At 45.0% G+C, this 16675-nt stretch overlaps 1 protein-coding gene and 1 long non-coding RNA gene across 2 annotated transcripts in view; one reads left to right on the forward strand and one right to left on the reverse strand.

Moving 5' to 3' along the window:
- LOC108874667 (uncharacterized) overlaps nt 1-16675 on the forward strand; it is a 121113-nt gene that overhangs the window by 58275 nt on the left and 46163 nt on the right. Inside the window, exons 11-12 of the mRNA XM_051069532.1 lie at nt 3004-3255; nt 4378-4541. Of these exons, the coding sequence (XP_050925489.1) occupies nt 3004-3255; nt 4378-4541 (416 nt within the window). The remainder of the gene's footprint in view (nt 1-3003; nt 3256-4377; nt 4542-16675) is intronic.
- The window catches only part of LOC127142253 (uncharacterized), a 38886-nt gene continuing 26586 nt past the window's right edge, over nt 4376-16675 (reverse strand). The window contains exon 3 of the long non-coding RNA XR_007812739.1: nt 4376-4442. This is a non-coding gene — a long non-coding RNA (uncharacterized LOC127142253). The remainder of the gene's footprint in view (nt 4443-16675) is intronic.

Here is a 16675-nt window from a genome sequence, read left to right on the forward strand (position 1 = left end):
TTTATAGCTGAGAGTTAGCTAACGTTAATTAATTATATATAGTTATGTTTATAGCTGAGAGTTAGCTAACGTTAATTAATTATATATAGTCTGTGTTTATAGCTGAGAGTTAGCTAACGTTAATTAATTATATATAGTCTGTGTTTATAGCTGAGAGTTAGCTAACGTTAATTAATTATATATAGTCTATGAATCCTCCAGGGTGACCATTTCTTTCTTTCTTTCTTTTTCTTCTTCTTCTCCCTTTTATGCCTTCATCCCGCGAGTAAGGTCAAAGTTCACTTCCGGGTCACACGCCTTGTGTAGCCCAGATGTAAAAAAAAGAACAACAATTAGATGAGAGAAAGAAGAGAGAGTTTATTTTCTTATTTTATTTGTTTACATCGACAAAGTTTAAAATCTCCCATTGCATTTGAATGCACCGCTCAGTTCACATGATCCCAACAGCCAATCAGAGGCTACGTTCACCACGTTCAGCTCGTGAGGTGAAGTGCCGGCGCGTCGTTCTCCCGGTCTTTTTGTCGTCTCAGCCCCGGGAGTGAGGGCAGCTACCTGCTTCACAGACCGAGAAACAAGGAGAGAAACCCGAGTTAAACTGTGGGAAGAGGAAAAACAAAGCCGGCGCACTTACCCACTGGAAGTCCGGAGCCGAGTGACCCCACGAAGGAGACGAGTCGCGTCGGCTAACCTGTTAGCTTCACCCGGAGCCGCTGCAGCTCCATCGACCTGCGGGGCTTTAAATTGTTATTTGACCATGGTTTTGATGTGGTTATGAGATATATATATTTGAATGTAAATGCTTACTTCCTGTAAATGTTATTGAAACACTGTTCACATGAACAGATAAACATGTGAGCACTTGAATGGTTGGTTCTCATATTTGATCCACTTGATTGTTGAATGTTGTACAACTAAACTAAAACCTGAAGCTTTGACATTTGATCAGATTGAACATTAACATGAGGTTGATGCAATAAATAGATGTTTGGTATTTAAACCTTTAATGATGCGTCTGAGAATTGAATGTAAATTATATGACCTTGTGTATCAGTCAGGTTTTTGAGAGGACGGGGAAAGTCCGAGGACCAGGACGAGATTCTGGTCGTGACACTCACACACACACACACACACACACTCCCATTACACTCCATGGACCAGTAAAATCAGATGCACCTGCAACAGCTCTTGTTTCATAAGGGCCCAACGGACACTTTTATTTTATTGAAGTGTGCACACTGTTGTTTTATTTTTGATACTTTGGGTCATTCATGTATGGTTTTGTACAAATTGAACATTTCTCTTTGTTCATTGTAAAAATACAACAGTGGCTACTCAGCAGTTATTTCAGTGTCTGACTCTTTATTGCTGCTCAAACATTGGCTCCTTATGAATTTGGTGTCTTCTGATTCTGGCCAGGGTCTAATTATTAGTCCAGGTTGTTGTTATACTGTGATACACTTTGATATCAGTAAAATTGGTTACACATCAAATCAAATATCCACATTGGATAAAACGCCCGTTATCTGTTTTTTCCTTTTTCCATTTAAGAAATCAGAGAAACGAGTCGTTATCAGTTTTTTCATTTTAGCTCTGGAAACAAATATTGAAAAAACGAGTCATTATTTAGTTTCTTAGTTTTGGTTTTATTTTGAAAAACGATTGAGACACGGACTCAGACAGTTAACAGTGACTTTAACAGGATGTAGAGTCAGAAAACCAGTGAAAAGTGAACAGTGAGAGGAAGAAGAGTCAGTGGTGTTAAACTGTGCTGATGTGGATTCAGAGCAGCCTGATCAGCTGCAGCGTCCAAACAGGACCAGACTGAATTCTGGGTCAGCTGAGGATGGAGGAGTAATGAGACATGAAGTGAGGCTGCTGAGATGGACCCTCTCTGTCTGTGTCCTCACAGTGTCCCAGCATGCCTCAGCTGTGGAGGTGGTGGAGGGGGACCACTTTGTCCTGCTGCCCTGTGAGTTTCCCACCTTTGACCTGGACGAGCCCACAGTGGTGTGGAGCCGCTCCGACCTCAGTCCTTCAACCGTCCACCAGCGTCAGCTGGAAGGTGATGAACTGACAGAGCAGAACCAGCGTTACAGCGGCCGAACGTCCATGAAGACTGACGCTCTGGACACTGGAGACCTCAGCCTCAACCTGACAAACCTCCAGCTCTCTGACAGCGCCACCTACACCTGCTCCATCAGAAACTTTGGACGACTGTGGGGACGGTCAGAGGTACAGCTGCAGGTCAAAGGTCAGCAACAAACCACACCTACACCTCCTGTAGATACAGGTCAGAGGTCAGAGGTCATGTTGTTGTTTATGTTCCTGTCGTCCACAGAACGATTTCCATCCTGGGCCAAAGGTCTCCTGGGTCTCCTGGTTGTGGTTCTTGTTGCTGTGGGTCTTTTGGTCCATTTTCGACAGTGTTTCATGTCAGGTATGTCTCTACTCCTACATTACCCATAATGCTGATGGTGAAGATGTTTCCTCTTGTGGCTCGTTGACTGTGGAGGCAGACGCTCTCTCTAACTGAGAGTCAGTAACACATCAGGAACAAACAGAGAACTAATCAGTGACTGATATGTTTCTCCTGATGAGTCCACTTCTGACTGATTGACTCATTTGATTTGTTCCTGCTTTGTTTCTGACTCCTTCTTTGGTAACTGCTCCAAATGTCCTGAAGAATCCAACATGTCTTCAGGTAGAAACTAGTTTCCACTGGTTTGTGTCAGAGGTGTGTCAGACGTCAGGTGAGCTCAGGTCACCTGGTTGTTCCAGGTCCTCAAACAAACTGTTGGAGCTTCTTGTGTCTGAATACTGAGTGTTCTCCACCAACATGAGACACAGAAGGATGAGACAGTGAGGTCCTGTTAGCATCAGTGCTGCTGCTGCTGTCTGTACAGCTGATGATGTGCTTTGTTGTCCTCTCAGTCTACAAGGTGGAGGTGGATTCAGAGGTGGAGTCTGTCCAGCTGCCCTGCAGAACCATAGTTCACCTGTTTAAAGACGTCAGAGTGGAGTGGATGGACAGTTACAGGAAGGTCCATGTGTATGAGAACGGCTCTGACCGACCTGAAGAACAGAACCAGTTTTACAGAGACCGAACAGAGATGAAGAGAAACCTGCTGAGACCTGGAGACCTCAGTCTGACCCTGAAACACCCCACAGACTGGGACACAGACACCTACACCTGCACCGTCTACAGCAGGGAGGGAAACATCCTGATGAAGAAGGGGGTGCTGCTTCAGGTCAAAGGTCAGTGCTGTAGATACAGGTCAGAGGTCAGAGGTCAGTGCTGTAGATACAGGTCAGAGGTCAGAGGTCAGAGGTGTTCATCAGCTGATGGAGTTAGCTGAGTTGTCATGGAGACGGCTCAGGTGTGATCCTGTGAGCTCAGTCACGTGATGACACCTGAAGCGTCTCCATGACAACAGACAGAGTCCAGCTGCTGATGAAGACCATGATGAGCAGCAGAAAGCTGCAGGCTGTCAGTCAGTCCAAACATGTCACTGATGTGTCCAAAGTCCATGAGTTGATGAAGCAGCATCAGTGGCTCCAACAGTCAATGAGCCTCCATCATAGTTGAAATGCAGACAGTCAGTGTGTGAGGAAGTGTGTGAGTGTGACAGAAAACACTCAGACTGGGTTTCTCTGCTTCATTTCTCTCAGTCATCAAGTCAAATCTCCTCTACAGCCGACTGAATAAAGTCATGTGACACTAACAGCAGCTTCAACAGTCTGTTCACTGCTTTCTTACTGTCAGTCTTCACCTTTCTGCTGTGTCTCCTCTTCACACTGACCACTTTCTATCTAACAGTCAAACATTCAGCTTGTTCTAGTGAAGACAAATGTCTTCATCCAACAGTTTGATGTCAGTGAGGAATATTTCCAAGTGAGAAACAAAGTGGAAATCCCCTCCAACAGCTCAGTGTCCACCAAACACTGGTGTCTATCTGCTGCCAGTGTTTGATGTGATCTTTGTCCTTTAGTCACGGTGGAAGCCTCCCCTCCATGTCTCTGCTGTGACGTCCTCACAGGCAGCATGTTGTCTCTGTCCTCTGTGTCCACCTCTCCCTCTGAACAAAGCGAGCAGAAAATGGAAGAAGAGATCCATCAGACTCAGGCTCCATCAGCCTCCACTCCTCATGATCAACACTGGTCAATCCTCAGTCTGAAAACACGGACTGATCCTTTAACTCCAAACATTTCATCACCAACACCTGCTTTTAGTTTCTAGATTTCTGTCCCCTGTTACCTTCTGCTCTGATCTGGTTCTGTCCTTCAGCTTTCTCTACAACTTTGTCCTCCTTCAATAAAGTGAGGACAAACTGCTGCTGCTGTCTGTACAGCTGATGATGTGCTTTGTTGTCCTCTCAGTCCAACAGGTGGAGGTGGAGGAGGGGGTGGAGTCTGTCCAGCTGCCCTTCAGAACCACAGGTGACCTGCCTCAAGACGTCAGAGTGAAGTGGTTCAACAGAGACAATGGCAGGACGGTCCATGTGTATGAGAACGGCTCTGACCGACCTGGAGAACAGAACCAGGTTTACAGAGACCGAACAGAAATGAAGAAAGACCTGCTGAGAACTGGAGACCTCAGTCTGACCCTGAAATACCCCAAAGCCACAGACACAGGAAGATACAGATGTGGAGTCTACAACAGGAAGATTTGGAGAGTGAAAACAGTGCAGCTCAAAGTGAAAGGTCAGAATGATTTGTTTGTCTCTAGTTGTTTGTCTCTAGTTGTTTGTCTCTAGTTTGTCTCTAGTTGTTTGTCTCTGGTTGTTTGTCTCTGGTTGTTTGTCTCTAGTTGTTTGTCTCTGGTTGTTTGTCTCTAGTTGTTTGTCTCTAGTTGTTTGTCTCTAGTTGTTTGTCTCTGGTTGTTTGTCTCTAGTTGTTTGTCTCTAGTTGTTTTTCTCTAGTTGTTTGTCTCTAGTTTGTCTCTGGTTGTTTGTCTCTGGTTGTTTGTCTCTGGTTGTTTGTCTCTGTCTCACTGTCTTCTGTCTCCTCTACAGAGAGAACTCAGGTCAAAGATGAAACAGTCGACATCAGGAACAGAAGCAGCTCCACTGATCCAACTCCTCTGATGGCTGATCAATCAGTTTGATCGGTCTGTTGATCAGTCTTTGATTATTGATCCAATCTGACTTTGGATCAGAGAGAAAATGGAAGTGAAGGAGCTGATGGACGATGGATGAAGACAGGAGGACGCTTTGTCAACGTCTTCTTCACTCTGCGTCCAACTGACTCTCACACAGTCACTATTGATCAGTATTGATCCGTATTGATCAGTGATGTCACATGTGGATCAGCTGTGTGATTTGGACTCTAACATGTTGTTGTAGTGTTTAGGAGCAGGTGTTGTCAGGTGTCTGTGCTGCAGGTATCATCAGGGAGTCTGAGCTATGATTATCAGTCTAAGGACCAGACAGGACATGACAATATGTTGTTCTGGTCCATTAGCGCCACCTAGCGGCCAACTGGAGAGAGTGAAGTCAGTGAAGGTGACGAGCTTTTTCTGACAGACGGAGACTCGCTCGGGATGGAAATAGCTGTTAGCTCCTGTGAAGGAAAGTTGCTGAAACGTCAGTTACCGTCTGATAAAAGTAACGGTAACGAGCGAGTAAAAAGTTGAAGAGCAAGTGGAGAGTTTTTCTGCCAGTTCCCTGTTAAACAGCATTTCTACTGGAAAACACGGTGAGTTAGTGCTAGCTAAGCAGCTACAACAGCCATCATCAGCTCCTCCTCAGCCTTCAGGGGATCTTCATCATGTTGATTCTCCATCTTCACCATTCTTCATGTTTCCTCTTTCTTCACCATCTTCACTCCTGGGAGCCTGGATGGACGGCTGTTGTTGCCCTGGGTGGTGGTAGAAACTCAAGTACAGACAGAAAATAGAGCAGAACAAGCAAAGACTGATTTCATAGAACAGTGGTTATTTTTCTAAGGGACACTGATTGTTCATTGTGAGGTCTCCTGGTGTTGTTCCTGGTGTGGGCCTAACACTAAGAGAAATATCAGCTTGTGTTGTTGTAAATGAACATGTGTGGAAGTTTATTGTATTGTATCGTACACAGTTTGCTTCTCACTGCCCACCTGTGAACTGAACCTTTCAGAAAGTAAAGACTGATGTTGTTGAACCCAGTGAGTGTCTCAGAGTCCTGTATTTGAGTCCTCTGTCCTCTGGTGTTCCAGTCCTCACTGATCTTTGATGCAGTTTGAACCGTGTTGTCCAGACGTTTCCTGTCCCGTGCTGAGGAGTTTTTACACCACGCTTTTAATCTGAAGGTGAGGATGCTCTCGGCCCCGCCACAATAAAACCACATCAACCCTTCCTGTGATGTGGAAAAGTGTTTGTGGTGTGTTAAAAAGAAAAGTCCTCAGTGTTGTTGTTGTGTTTCCACTTTAAAGAAGAGGCTGAATGATGATGTTTTATTTCCTGTACAGACATGTGATCAGTCACCATGAGTTTTAGCTGTAACTTTGAAACGATGTTGAATATGAGACATGAAGCTCAGTTTTTATCTGTTCAGACGTTAGCTCAGAACAGTGTTCATACAGAGCAGGTCTAGACTGAACTCTGTCTGTTATTTACAGAGAGAACCAACAGTTCCACCATGAGCAGCACTGGTCGACAGTGGAGAGAAAAAACTTCCTCTAAGAGGCAGAAACCTGGAGCAGAACCAGAGCTAAGATGGTAAGAGGTACATGTTCAGGTGCTGAGCAGGATCGTAGGAGCAGCAGGAGACACGTCATCACAGATCAGACTCTACAGCTCCAGAGGCAGAAATACCTGAAGAGGAGAGAGAGATGAAAAACCTACAAGAAAGAACGATGGAGAGAGAGAGAGAGAGAGAGAGAGAGAGAGAGAGAGAGAGAGAGAGAGAGAGAGAGAGAGAGAGAGACTGATGTTGTTGAGGGAGGAAACAGAGTCAGAGTGATGCAGTGGTTTTCAGTTTGCAGTGATCTCATCAGCAGGACAACATGGATTTGACTAAATCCTGAGTTGAGTTGGTTCATTGAGACTGAGCCGACCTGCTGATGGTAGAACAGTAACAGGTAGAAGCCTGATGAGAATAAGGTGCTGACTGAAAGTGAAGGTGTAGAGATGAGTTTGAGGTTTGGTTTTTTTGTTCTAAACTCCAGTTCCCATCATGCTTTGAGTGACTTCAGCAGGGAGCATCATTCAGCTGTGGACCTGAGCCTGTTTATTATGAACTCTGTTTGTTGACATGTTGGTGAATGTGCAGCATTAAACGTCCTGTTTGCACTGTAACCATGGAAACAGAGTCCAATCAATGAAGAGAAGTGTGAAGCTGCTCAGCCTGTTTCTCTACATTCAAACAGCTGCTTCACTGGAAACTGATGAAAGACCTGGATCAGGTGTTTAGTCTGAGGAAGGAGGAAACTGAAGCTCCTCCTCTTTCCTCTGAACTCACCTGTTCACCTCTGGAATTCATTTCCTTCATTTCTTGATCAGATCAGAAAGTGTTTGATGTTTTTCTCTTCATTCAGGACAAAATGCAGCAAAACAGCAAAGTGTCCATCAAACAGCTGAGACACATTTGTCTCAGAGAGACACAGTGAGACGCAGCCTCACAGCTCCACACAGTCACTGTGAGTCTGCTGGTTTTCAGCTCGACAACTGGATCAAGGGTTTTAGACCTGAGCAGGTTTTAGAACTAAAGGTCTGGTTCATGTTGATAAGAACTGGACCAGCAGGTCTGAGGAACGAGGAAACTGAAGCTCCTCCTCTTTCCTCAGAAGAGGTCTGAGGTGATCTGGACTTGATCCCAGAGAGGCGGTCTAACAGACTCTGAACTCTGACAGTTTTCACTTGACAGCAGCTGATCAGAGCTGACTGAAGTGGAAACGCTGACATGAGGTCAAAGGTCAGTTCACACAGATGATCACAAAGTGTGTGGAGCATCATGAAGCACTGGTTCTAACAGATCCAGGCTTTAATGGCTCTTAGAGGGATTTCAGAGACTGTGTCACAGTCACTGACTTTCTCCTTGTGGAGTTTTCTCTGGTCTTCAGATGAAGTTTAGATCCAGACCTGTTGTCATGGACACACAGTCTGACTCTGTCCACAGGGGAAAACCCTGTTGGACTTGACAATCACAAAGACTGAATGTGAGTGAATGTGGAGTTTCATCTGTTCCAGAAATGAGACTAGAATCAGACGTGATCTCAGACTGATGTGTTGACAGTGTCAGTGTGATGTGAGTGTGTTGTTGTGTACATGTTATTGTCATGAGTGATTGGTAGGACGACAGTTGAAGTGGAGTATGAGCTGGAAATGTGTGTGTGTCTCAGCTGCCTCAGGCTCTTTGTGTCCAGGTCAACGTCCTCTGTTCTAACACCTGAGCTGATCTGGAGTCTGTTCTGTCGTCCGTCTCTGTCACGTCTCCTCCCGTTTCACACCTGTGTGATGTCACAGCATTGCTCGCCCCTCCTCCCTCCGTCAGCTCCACCTCCACACCTCTGTTTGTCTGTGTAAAGCTGTGAAACCTGAACTCTGATCCTGTCGTCAATAAAAAGCTTCCCTGCAGCTGGAAGAGAAACTAAAGTTTCCTCTGAGCGTCAGTAGATTATCAGGAGGAGGACAGTGAGCAGTGGCTGTGAACTGAAGTCCTGAAGGAGGTTTTGAAGCCTTAGTCAGTTCAGTAAGAAGCTGATTGAAGGGGACTTTGTTGGAGTTTCTTCCAGGAAGATGAAGATGTTGGTGGTGTTTGTGATCCTCCTGCACGGTAAGAAAACCTTGGTCCCTCTGATCTGACTGATCCAACACTGCAGCAGCTCTTTAGTCTTTCTGCTTTAACCTTCATTTCATCCTCTGGAACTGAACCATGACGATGTTTTCTACCAACAAACATGTTAAAGGCAGCATGTGTTTGTTGTATGAAGTCATCCTGGATGTAGAAGACTGTTCAGTCAGACTGTCCTCAGGTCTGTTCTTCAGCATTAAATCCCTGCAGCTTGTTCATGTTCCTCCAGCTTCTGTTACCAACAGGAACAATAGAATAGAATAGAATAGGCTTTTATTGTCACTGTGCAGTTAAGTACAACAAAACTGTGGGTGCTCCCCGAAGACAAACAGTGCACTATGGAAGAAAGTATATACAATAAGAAATACAAACTTGATTGACCTGAAGCGTCGTCCAGAGGGCAGCAGGTCAAACAGGTGGTGGGCGGGGTGTGAGGGGTCTCCTGTGATGGCCCTGGTTTTCCTGAGGCAGCAGGATCTGGATCTGTTCTCCAGGGAGGGCAGAGGGCAGCTGATGACTTTCTGGGCGGTGTTGATGACCCTCTGCACAGCCTTCCTGTCCTCAGCTGTGGAGCCTGTACCACACTCAGACAGTGTGTTAGTACACTCTCCACAGAGGAGTGGTAGAAGGCCAGCAGCAGCTTCCTGTCCAGATTGGTTTTCCTGAGGAAACCATCAGAGACCGTGAACGGCTGGTTGTCAGTGATCATCTCTATGACTAGTTTGTCCATTCGACCTGTCATCTGAGTTTGTCCACGTTCTTTGTTTCTGAAACGTCCTCTGTTGTTGGCTGAGATGAAGTTGCCTCAACCCGATGAGATTCAGATTCACATTTCTTCTGTGCTGTTTCATACAACTCAGGGTGATGAATCCTAAGATGGGACCACAGGTTTGAAGTGTTTTTGGTTTTTGCTGTTGTTGCTCCCATGCTGACACCTTCAATGCATGTATTACAGACTGCCTTCCCTGGTGTTGGTTTAAGTTAATACTTTTAAACTGTCCATCTGCAATAAGGGTTTGAAAAAGGAGAGAGAGTTAAAAGCAGGGCCACATGCTGACAAATGCTCAGCTCATCATGCTTAATTTATTACAGCATTTGGGAAGCCTGTAGTTGATTTTCTGATGTAAATCTAACAATGTGTCATTTCCTGCTGCTTGGGATCTCTCAGTCAACACAGGAAAAGGTCAAGTAAAATAACTTGGTAGTTAAACAGCCATTATTGCCCTACAGTTTTCTCTCAGACAGACGGTGCTTTGCTGTCAGTTTCTGCAGCTTCTCATGTGGCCTACACACACACACACACACACTATTCTTCATTGTGCTTCCCTGCAATAAAACTAACTGAATTTTACTCTCTCTCTCACACACACATACTTCTACTATCACGGACTGTTTCCCTATCGATATTATCAGCAACCTTGTTTCAAGTGATTAACAGTCTGGAGGGACTGTGAGCGAGCAGAGCTGCTGCCTGTGTTTATGTGATGTTATTAGACTCACAGTAATGTTACTAGTAGCTGTGAGTTGTAGAGGACTGGGATGTTTATTACAGTTTGGGAGAGTCTGCTGCCTTAACTCACCTTCCAAACATATCTCTGCTCTCCGGAGCTTCTCCACTCTGCAAAGCTTTTCCTCCTCTCTGCTGTGTGTGTGAGCTCTGTGTAACCAATCAGACGGAGCTGTGGGCGGGATAATGCTGGAGACAGGTAGTGACTGCAGACAGAGAGGCTGCATCAGAGCCAGAATAACCCAGTTTTACATTGATCTCTTATCGGCCGGAGGATTAAAAAAGGCCGATGCCGATATTCAGCATTTTGACGCATTATCGGCCCGGGCGATAATCGGTCTAATTCATGAGGTCTGATAAAGGCTGATAAAGAGCAGTTATCTGTGTCTGATGCTCATACAGGATAACCCCCGCCCCCCCACACACAGTCTGAACTTTGCTCTTTTCTGCTTCTACGTTGCTCAATCTGTTGTAGGCAATAAAACAACACTCTGCTCTGCACAGACAGTGGAAGGTTACACTTTGTGTCAGAGAGTGTTCATCTGCAGTTCCCACCTGACCACAACAGCTTCCTGCTTTCTGAAGGGAACAGGAACTAAACTGACGTGTCAAACTGCACGTCTCACATATAGAAATAAAGAGTTCAGGTGGTTAAAGTCAATAATTCACTGGTGAAAATAATCAGTCCTGTCTGTGCTCTGAGTGTTAGTCCCTCCTCCTGAGACAGTTAACAGGCACTTTAACAGGATGAAGAGTCAGAAAACACATGAAGATGAGTGAAGCTGCTCAGCCATTTACTCTACAGTCAAACAGCTGCGTCACCGGAAACTAATGAAAGAGAAACTAAAGTTTTCTCTGAAGAGGAAGAGAAGTCACAAGTGTCTGTGAACAGAAATGGTGAAAACAGTGTTTTTGAAGCCTTAGTCAGTTCAGTAAGAAGCTGATTGAAGGGGACTTTGTTGGAGTTTCTTCCAGGAAGATGAAGATGTTGGTGGTGTTTGTGATCCTCCTGCACGGTAAGAAAACCTTGGTCCCTCTGATCTGACTGATCCAACACTGCAGCAGCTCTTTAGTCTTTCTGCTTTAACCTTCATTTCATCCTCTGGAACTGATCCATGACGATGTTTTCTACCAACAAACATGTTAAAGGCAGGAGAGGAGAGAGGAGCTCAGACAAATCTGTGTATCAGAGACAGTAGCAGAGAGAGAGAGAGAAGCACAGCCTGGGCAGTAATGTGCTTGAGGGAAGAAACACACAGTTAAAGTGATGCAGCGATATTAAGACAGTTAATAATAATCTCGTCGGCAGGACATCATGGACAACATTTACTAACTATTAATCTTAACTGATGCATTGAGACTGACCCAACCCGCCGAGGTAAAAATGGTATCCTGAAATAGGAACCAGAATAATGTGCTAGTTAAAAGTTAAGGCATAAAGATGAGTTTTTAGTTTGGATTTAAAGGCCTGTACTGAGTCAGCCTGTCTAATATCAGTAGGGAGGTTGTTCCAGAGGAAGGGGGCCCGATAGGAGAAGGCCCTGCAGCCTGTTGACTTCTTTTTGACTCTGGGGATCAGGATCAAGTGTGACACCCAGATTTTTGGCTGTTGTACTTTGAGAGATAACACAGTTGTCAAGGGATATAGTTACATGATCGAACTGGTGTCTATATCGTGCTGGGCCAATAACCAGCATTTCAGTTTTGTCTGAGTTAAGAAGCAGGAAGTTTTGAGACATCCAGCTTTTAACAGAGGACAAGCAGATCTCTAGCTCCCTAATTTGAGAGGCATTATCAGCCTTTATGGGCACATATAGCTGAGTATCATCAGCATAACAGTGAAAATTAATTCCATGACTCCGAATAATTTGGCCAAGAGGAGAAATATATAGAGAGAAAAGCAGGGGGCCAAGAACAGAACCCTGGGGTACTCCATATTTCACATCAGAAAAGGCTGACACAGTGTTATTACAAGAGACACACTGAGTTCTGTCAGATAAGTAAGATTTTAACCAGCTGAGGCCAGGCCAGAGATTCCAAATCTATTTTCCAATCGGTCCATGAGTATACGGTGATCTATAGTATCAAAGGCTGCACTAAGATCAAGTCATATGAGCATAGAGGTGGAATCTGAATCTAGAGAGAGTAGCAGATCATTTACTACTTTAGCAAGTGCTGTTTCAGTAGAGTGAAAGGCCCTAAAGACAGACTGATACGGTTCAAATAGATTATTATCAGCTAAATGAGCTGAAAGCTGCTGATACACCACTTTTTCTAGTATTTTAGAGAAGAATGGGAGATTTGAGACAGGCCGATAGTTACCTAAAGACCCAGGATCAAGGTGTGGTTTCTTAAGTAAAGGTTTAACCACAGCTGTTTTAAAGCTAGAAGGAACAGTGCCAGTCGTCAACGATAGATTCACAATATTCAGCACTGCAGGGCCCAGGACTGGCCAGAGATCTTTGGAAAGTTTACCCGGTAAAGGGTCAAAAAGGCAAGTGGTGGGTTTAGAAGCTAGTACTATCTTAGATAATGAATCAAGACATATAATGTCAAAATTCATCAGAGCAGAAACTCTCTGAGACTCAGTATGATGCTCAGCCGGTTCTGCAGCAGATGCTGGAGAAACTGAACTGATTTTTAATCTAATCTCATCAATTTTACTGCAGAAAAAATTCTGAAACTCATGAGCAGTAAAGGGCGAGCAGCTAGGAGGCGGCTGCTTTTTAGTGAGTTTAGCTACAGTGTCAAAAAGAAATCTAGGATTATGTTTATTGCTATTGATTAAGTTTGAAAAATATGCTGCTCTGGCAGTAGACAGTGCATGCTTATATTCCAGAACACCCTGGTGCCACTGGAGATACAGAGCTTCTGCTTCAGAGCACGTGTGTCGTCTGTGAACCAGGGAGTGGACCTCTTTGGCTGTTTAACTTTAGTGGTGAGAGGTGCAACTGAATCAAGGAGACTAGACAAGGTTGTATTTAAATCCCTGGTACAGTTTTCAACAGAACCTATTGCTGCAGTAAAAGGGGCCAGGACCTCTGGTAGTTGTTCACTAAGAACAGTTAAAGTTGTGGGACCTATGTGTCTGGTGGAAGATATATTAGATCAGAGATAACAGATGTGACAGGAGAGATGGTCAGATCAGACACCTCAATCCCACAGGACAGAATCAGGTCTAGAGTGTTACCACCACAGTGAGTGGGTTCATGTACAGACTGTGTGAACCCAAAGGTATCAATGAGGGCCAGAAAGGCTTTATTTAGAGGGCCACATCCGGCCCGGCGTGCAATAATATGATAATGGCCCGGCGATATGAAGCACTGATAACACAATAAACTACAGATCCCATAATGCAGCGCTTCAGTTGCCTTGCCGAAAGCTTCCCGCGTCAATCAAGTCTAGCTTCTGTTGCTGCAAGTCGTTGCGAAGCTAGCCCCTCACAATGCCGGAGAGAAAAGTTGATTCTGAAAACAGAACCTTTCGAAACCGACGGCAGGCTGAGTATATGTTCACTGACATTGCCGGTAAACACGTGTGTCTCATTTGTGGAGCTAATGTGGCTGTAATTAAAGAATTGAATCTAAGACGGCACTATGAGACAAAACATCAGGATGACCTGAAAGACCTGAATGCAGGGCTGAAGATACACAAAGTAGAAGAGTTAAAGAACAATCTGACATTTCAGCAGACGTTTTTTACCCGTGCAAAATCTCTAAGTACTGACATGACTGACACCGCACAGCTAGCCATCTTCATCCGCGGAGTGGACTCCACTTTGCGCGTTACAGAGGAAATATTGGACATTAAATCGATGCACGGGACAACGACTGGAAAAGACATTTTTGAAGACGTATGTCAAAGTGTAACCGACATGAAACTGCCCCTGGACTTAGAACTGATGGAGCACCGGCTGTGTGCAGTGAAAAAAGTGGACTAGTGGGAAGGATGCGAGTAAAGATGCAGGAGGAGAACTGTACTGGTGAGTACTGGTGAGTACAGCATATCACTGCATCATACACCAGGAAGCACTATGTGGCAAAGTCCTGAAGATGGACCATGACAAAGACTCCACCGTTTTGCGGGATGAAAAGTGGAAATGCGAGTTGGCGTTTCTGTCTGACATAACAGCTCATCTGAACGCCTTAAACCTCCAGCTCCAGGGACGTGACCGCGTGACCGCTGACATGTATGACGCAGTGAAGGCATTTCAACTGAAGCTGCTTTTATGGGAGACACAAATGCACCAGTGCAACTTGCCTCACTTTCCCTGTTGCCAAGTAATGTTGAACCAAGTCGGCACAACGGTGTTCCCAAACGCGCACTTTGCTGATAAACTGAGCTTTGGTGACTTTGAAGCACAGAAAAAGACTTTCGAGTTGCTTCGCAACCCATTTGCCGTCGACGTGGAAACTGCACCTGTGCAGATTCAGATGGAGCTGACTGAGCTGCAGTGTAACGGGACACTGCAGGGCCCGCACACTTTATTCACTCCATTCCCGCAGCAATGCCCCAGCTCCGTCTACATGCGGCTCGAACCTTGTGCGTTTGGTAGCACATATCTGTGTGAGAAGCTCTTCTCAGTGATGAAGACTAACAAAACAGCACACACTGATAAGCACCTGCAGTCCATCCTGAGAATCTCCACAACCCAGGACCTCACACCAAACATAAAAGAACTTGTTGCCAAAAAAAGATGCCAAGCATCCAGCTCTAATAAAATGACATAAAAGCAAAGAAATTCAAATGTTTGATTTGTTATTTTAACCTTTACTTAAAGCACAAGCACTGTCACAATTTTTCTTTCTTTTTTCAGGTGTTTTTTGCAGCATGTTCATATTTCTAACTTGTATAATTTTGACAGGATATATTTTCATGGAGAGCAAAATATTTTAAGTTATTTAAAGTTTAAGTTGATTTATATAGGAATAATATTCCTGTCTGTTTTTATTCATATTCATGTTCAAAAACATTTAGTTTTAGTGTGTTCAATAAATGTTTATCCTGTTCGGCCCCCGACCTAAACTGTGTTTTGAATTTTGGCCCCTGTGCAGTTGAGTTTGACACCCCTGCTCTCCAGGTTCAACTGGACACAGATTTCCTCTGAAGACTGTTCAGTCAGACTGTCCTCAGGTCTGTTCTTCAGCATTAAATCCCTGCAGCTTGTTCATGTTCCTCCAGCTTCATGTTTAAGTCTGGTTGTGTTTGTGAAGCACTGACCCAACCAAATCAGAAACTCGACTCGGTCGTTTTTAGTTAATTTTACTGTTTTAAAGTGAAACTCACCAAAGTGACTAAAGTTCAGTAACCAGGTGTTGAACAGTCGACTCTTTATAACAAGTCTACAGACTGAGGAGGTCATGTGACCTGCAGTTCTCCCTGTGGACACTAGGACTCAGCTGATTGATGTTTGTGTCTCTGTGTCCTCAGTTTCCCAGCATGCCTTCACTGTGGAGGTGTATGAGGGGGCGGAGTCAGTCCTGCTGTCCTGTCAGATCTCCTCTGTTCCTGGGTTCCCCACAGTGATTTGGAGCCGCTTCGATCTCCAGTCCTTCAACCGTCCACGAGGGAGAACCAGAGAGGTGAGATCCTTAGAGACCAGAACCAGCGTTACAGAGACCGAACATCAGTGAAGACTGACGCTCTGAGGACTGGAGACCTCAGCCTCACTCTGAGGAAACCCCGCCTCTCTGACAGCGGCACCTACACCTGCACCATCACAGCGTTTGGAAATGAGCGGAGACTGGCAGTCGTACAGCTGCAGGTCAAAGGTCAGCAACAACACCCACTGTAACAGCTCCCTGCCTACCTGCAGCCGTCTGTCATGACCTGTCCTCCTACTGACTTCTACTTCCTGTTTTATGTTGTCTCTCCTCTCTTTAACTGGCAGTGGACTGAGGGTTGTGAGGTTCTGTGCTCCTGTTTTCTCCTGGGTTTTATTTGACGTTTGTGTTTTGGACCTTTCCTGCTCCTCTGAGGGTTTTTGTTGCTGGACTTGTTCCTTTACCTGCTGCTCTGTCAGGAAACATTGTTCCTTTGTTAAAATGAGTCCCTGTGTCTGTGTTTGGCTTCTTCTCCTGCGTCTCCTGAACGTGACTCCATCACTGATGTTCCTGCCTGATATTCTCCTCTGGTTTATCTCCCTCCAGCTGCTCTTTAACTCTGATCAGCTGTTACCACTCTGACCTCTGACCTCTGCCTGCTCCTAGCAACATGTGTGCTAACTTTATCCTGTGAGGCTGTCACTGAGGAGAGGTCGTCCTGAACTCCTGTCAGGATGTTGCTGAGTTGTGTTTTCTCTGAAGTTCTGGGAGTTTTTTCTCTGATAACGGGAACAATCTGAGTTTCTGCAGCTTCCTGTGGATCTGATCCTGTTGATCTGTTTCAGACATAAAGACAA

Source organism: Lates calcarifer, unplaced genomic scaffold, assembly GCF_001640805.2.
Source record: "Lates calcarifer isolate ASB-BC8 unplaced genomic scaffold, TLL_Latcal_v3 scaffold_37_80, whole genome shotgun sequence".
Lineage (NCBI taxonomy): Eukaryota > Metazoa > Chordata > Actinopteri > Centropomidae > Lates > Lates calcarifer.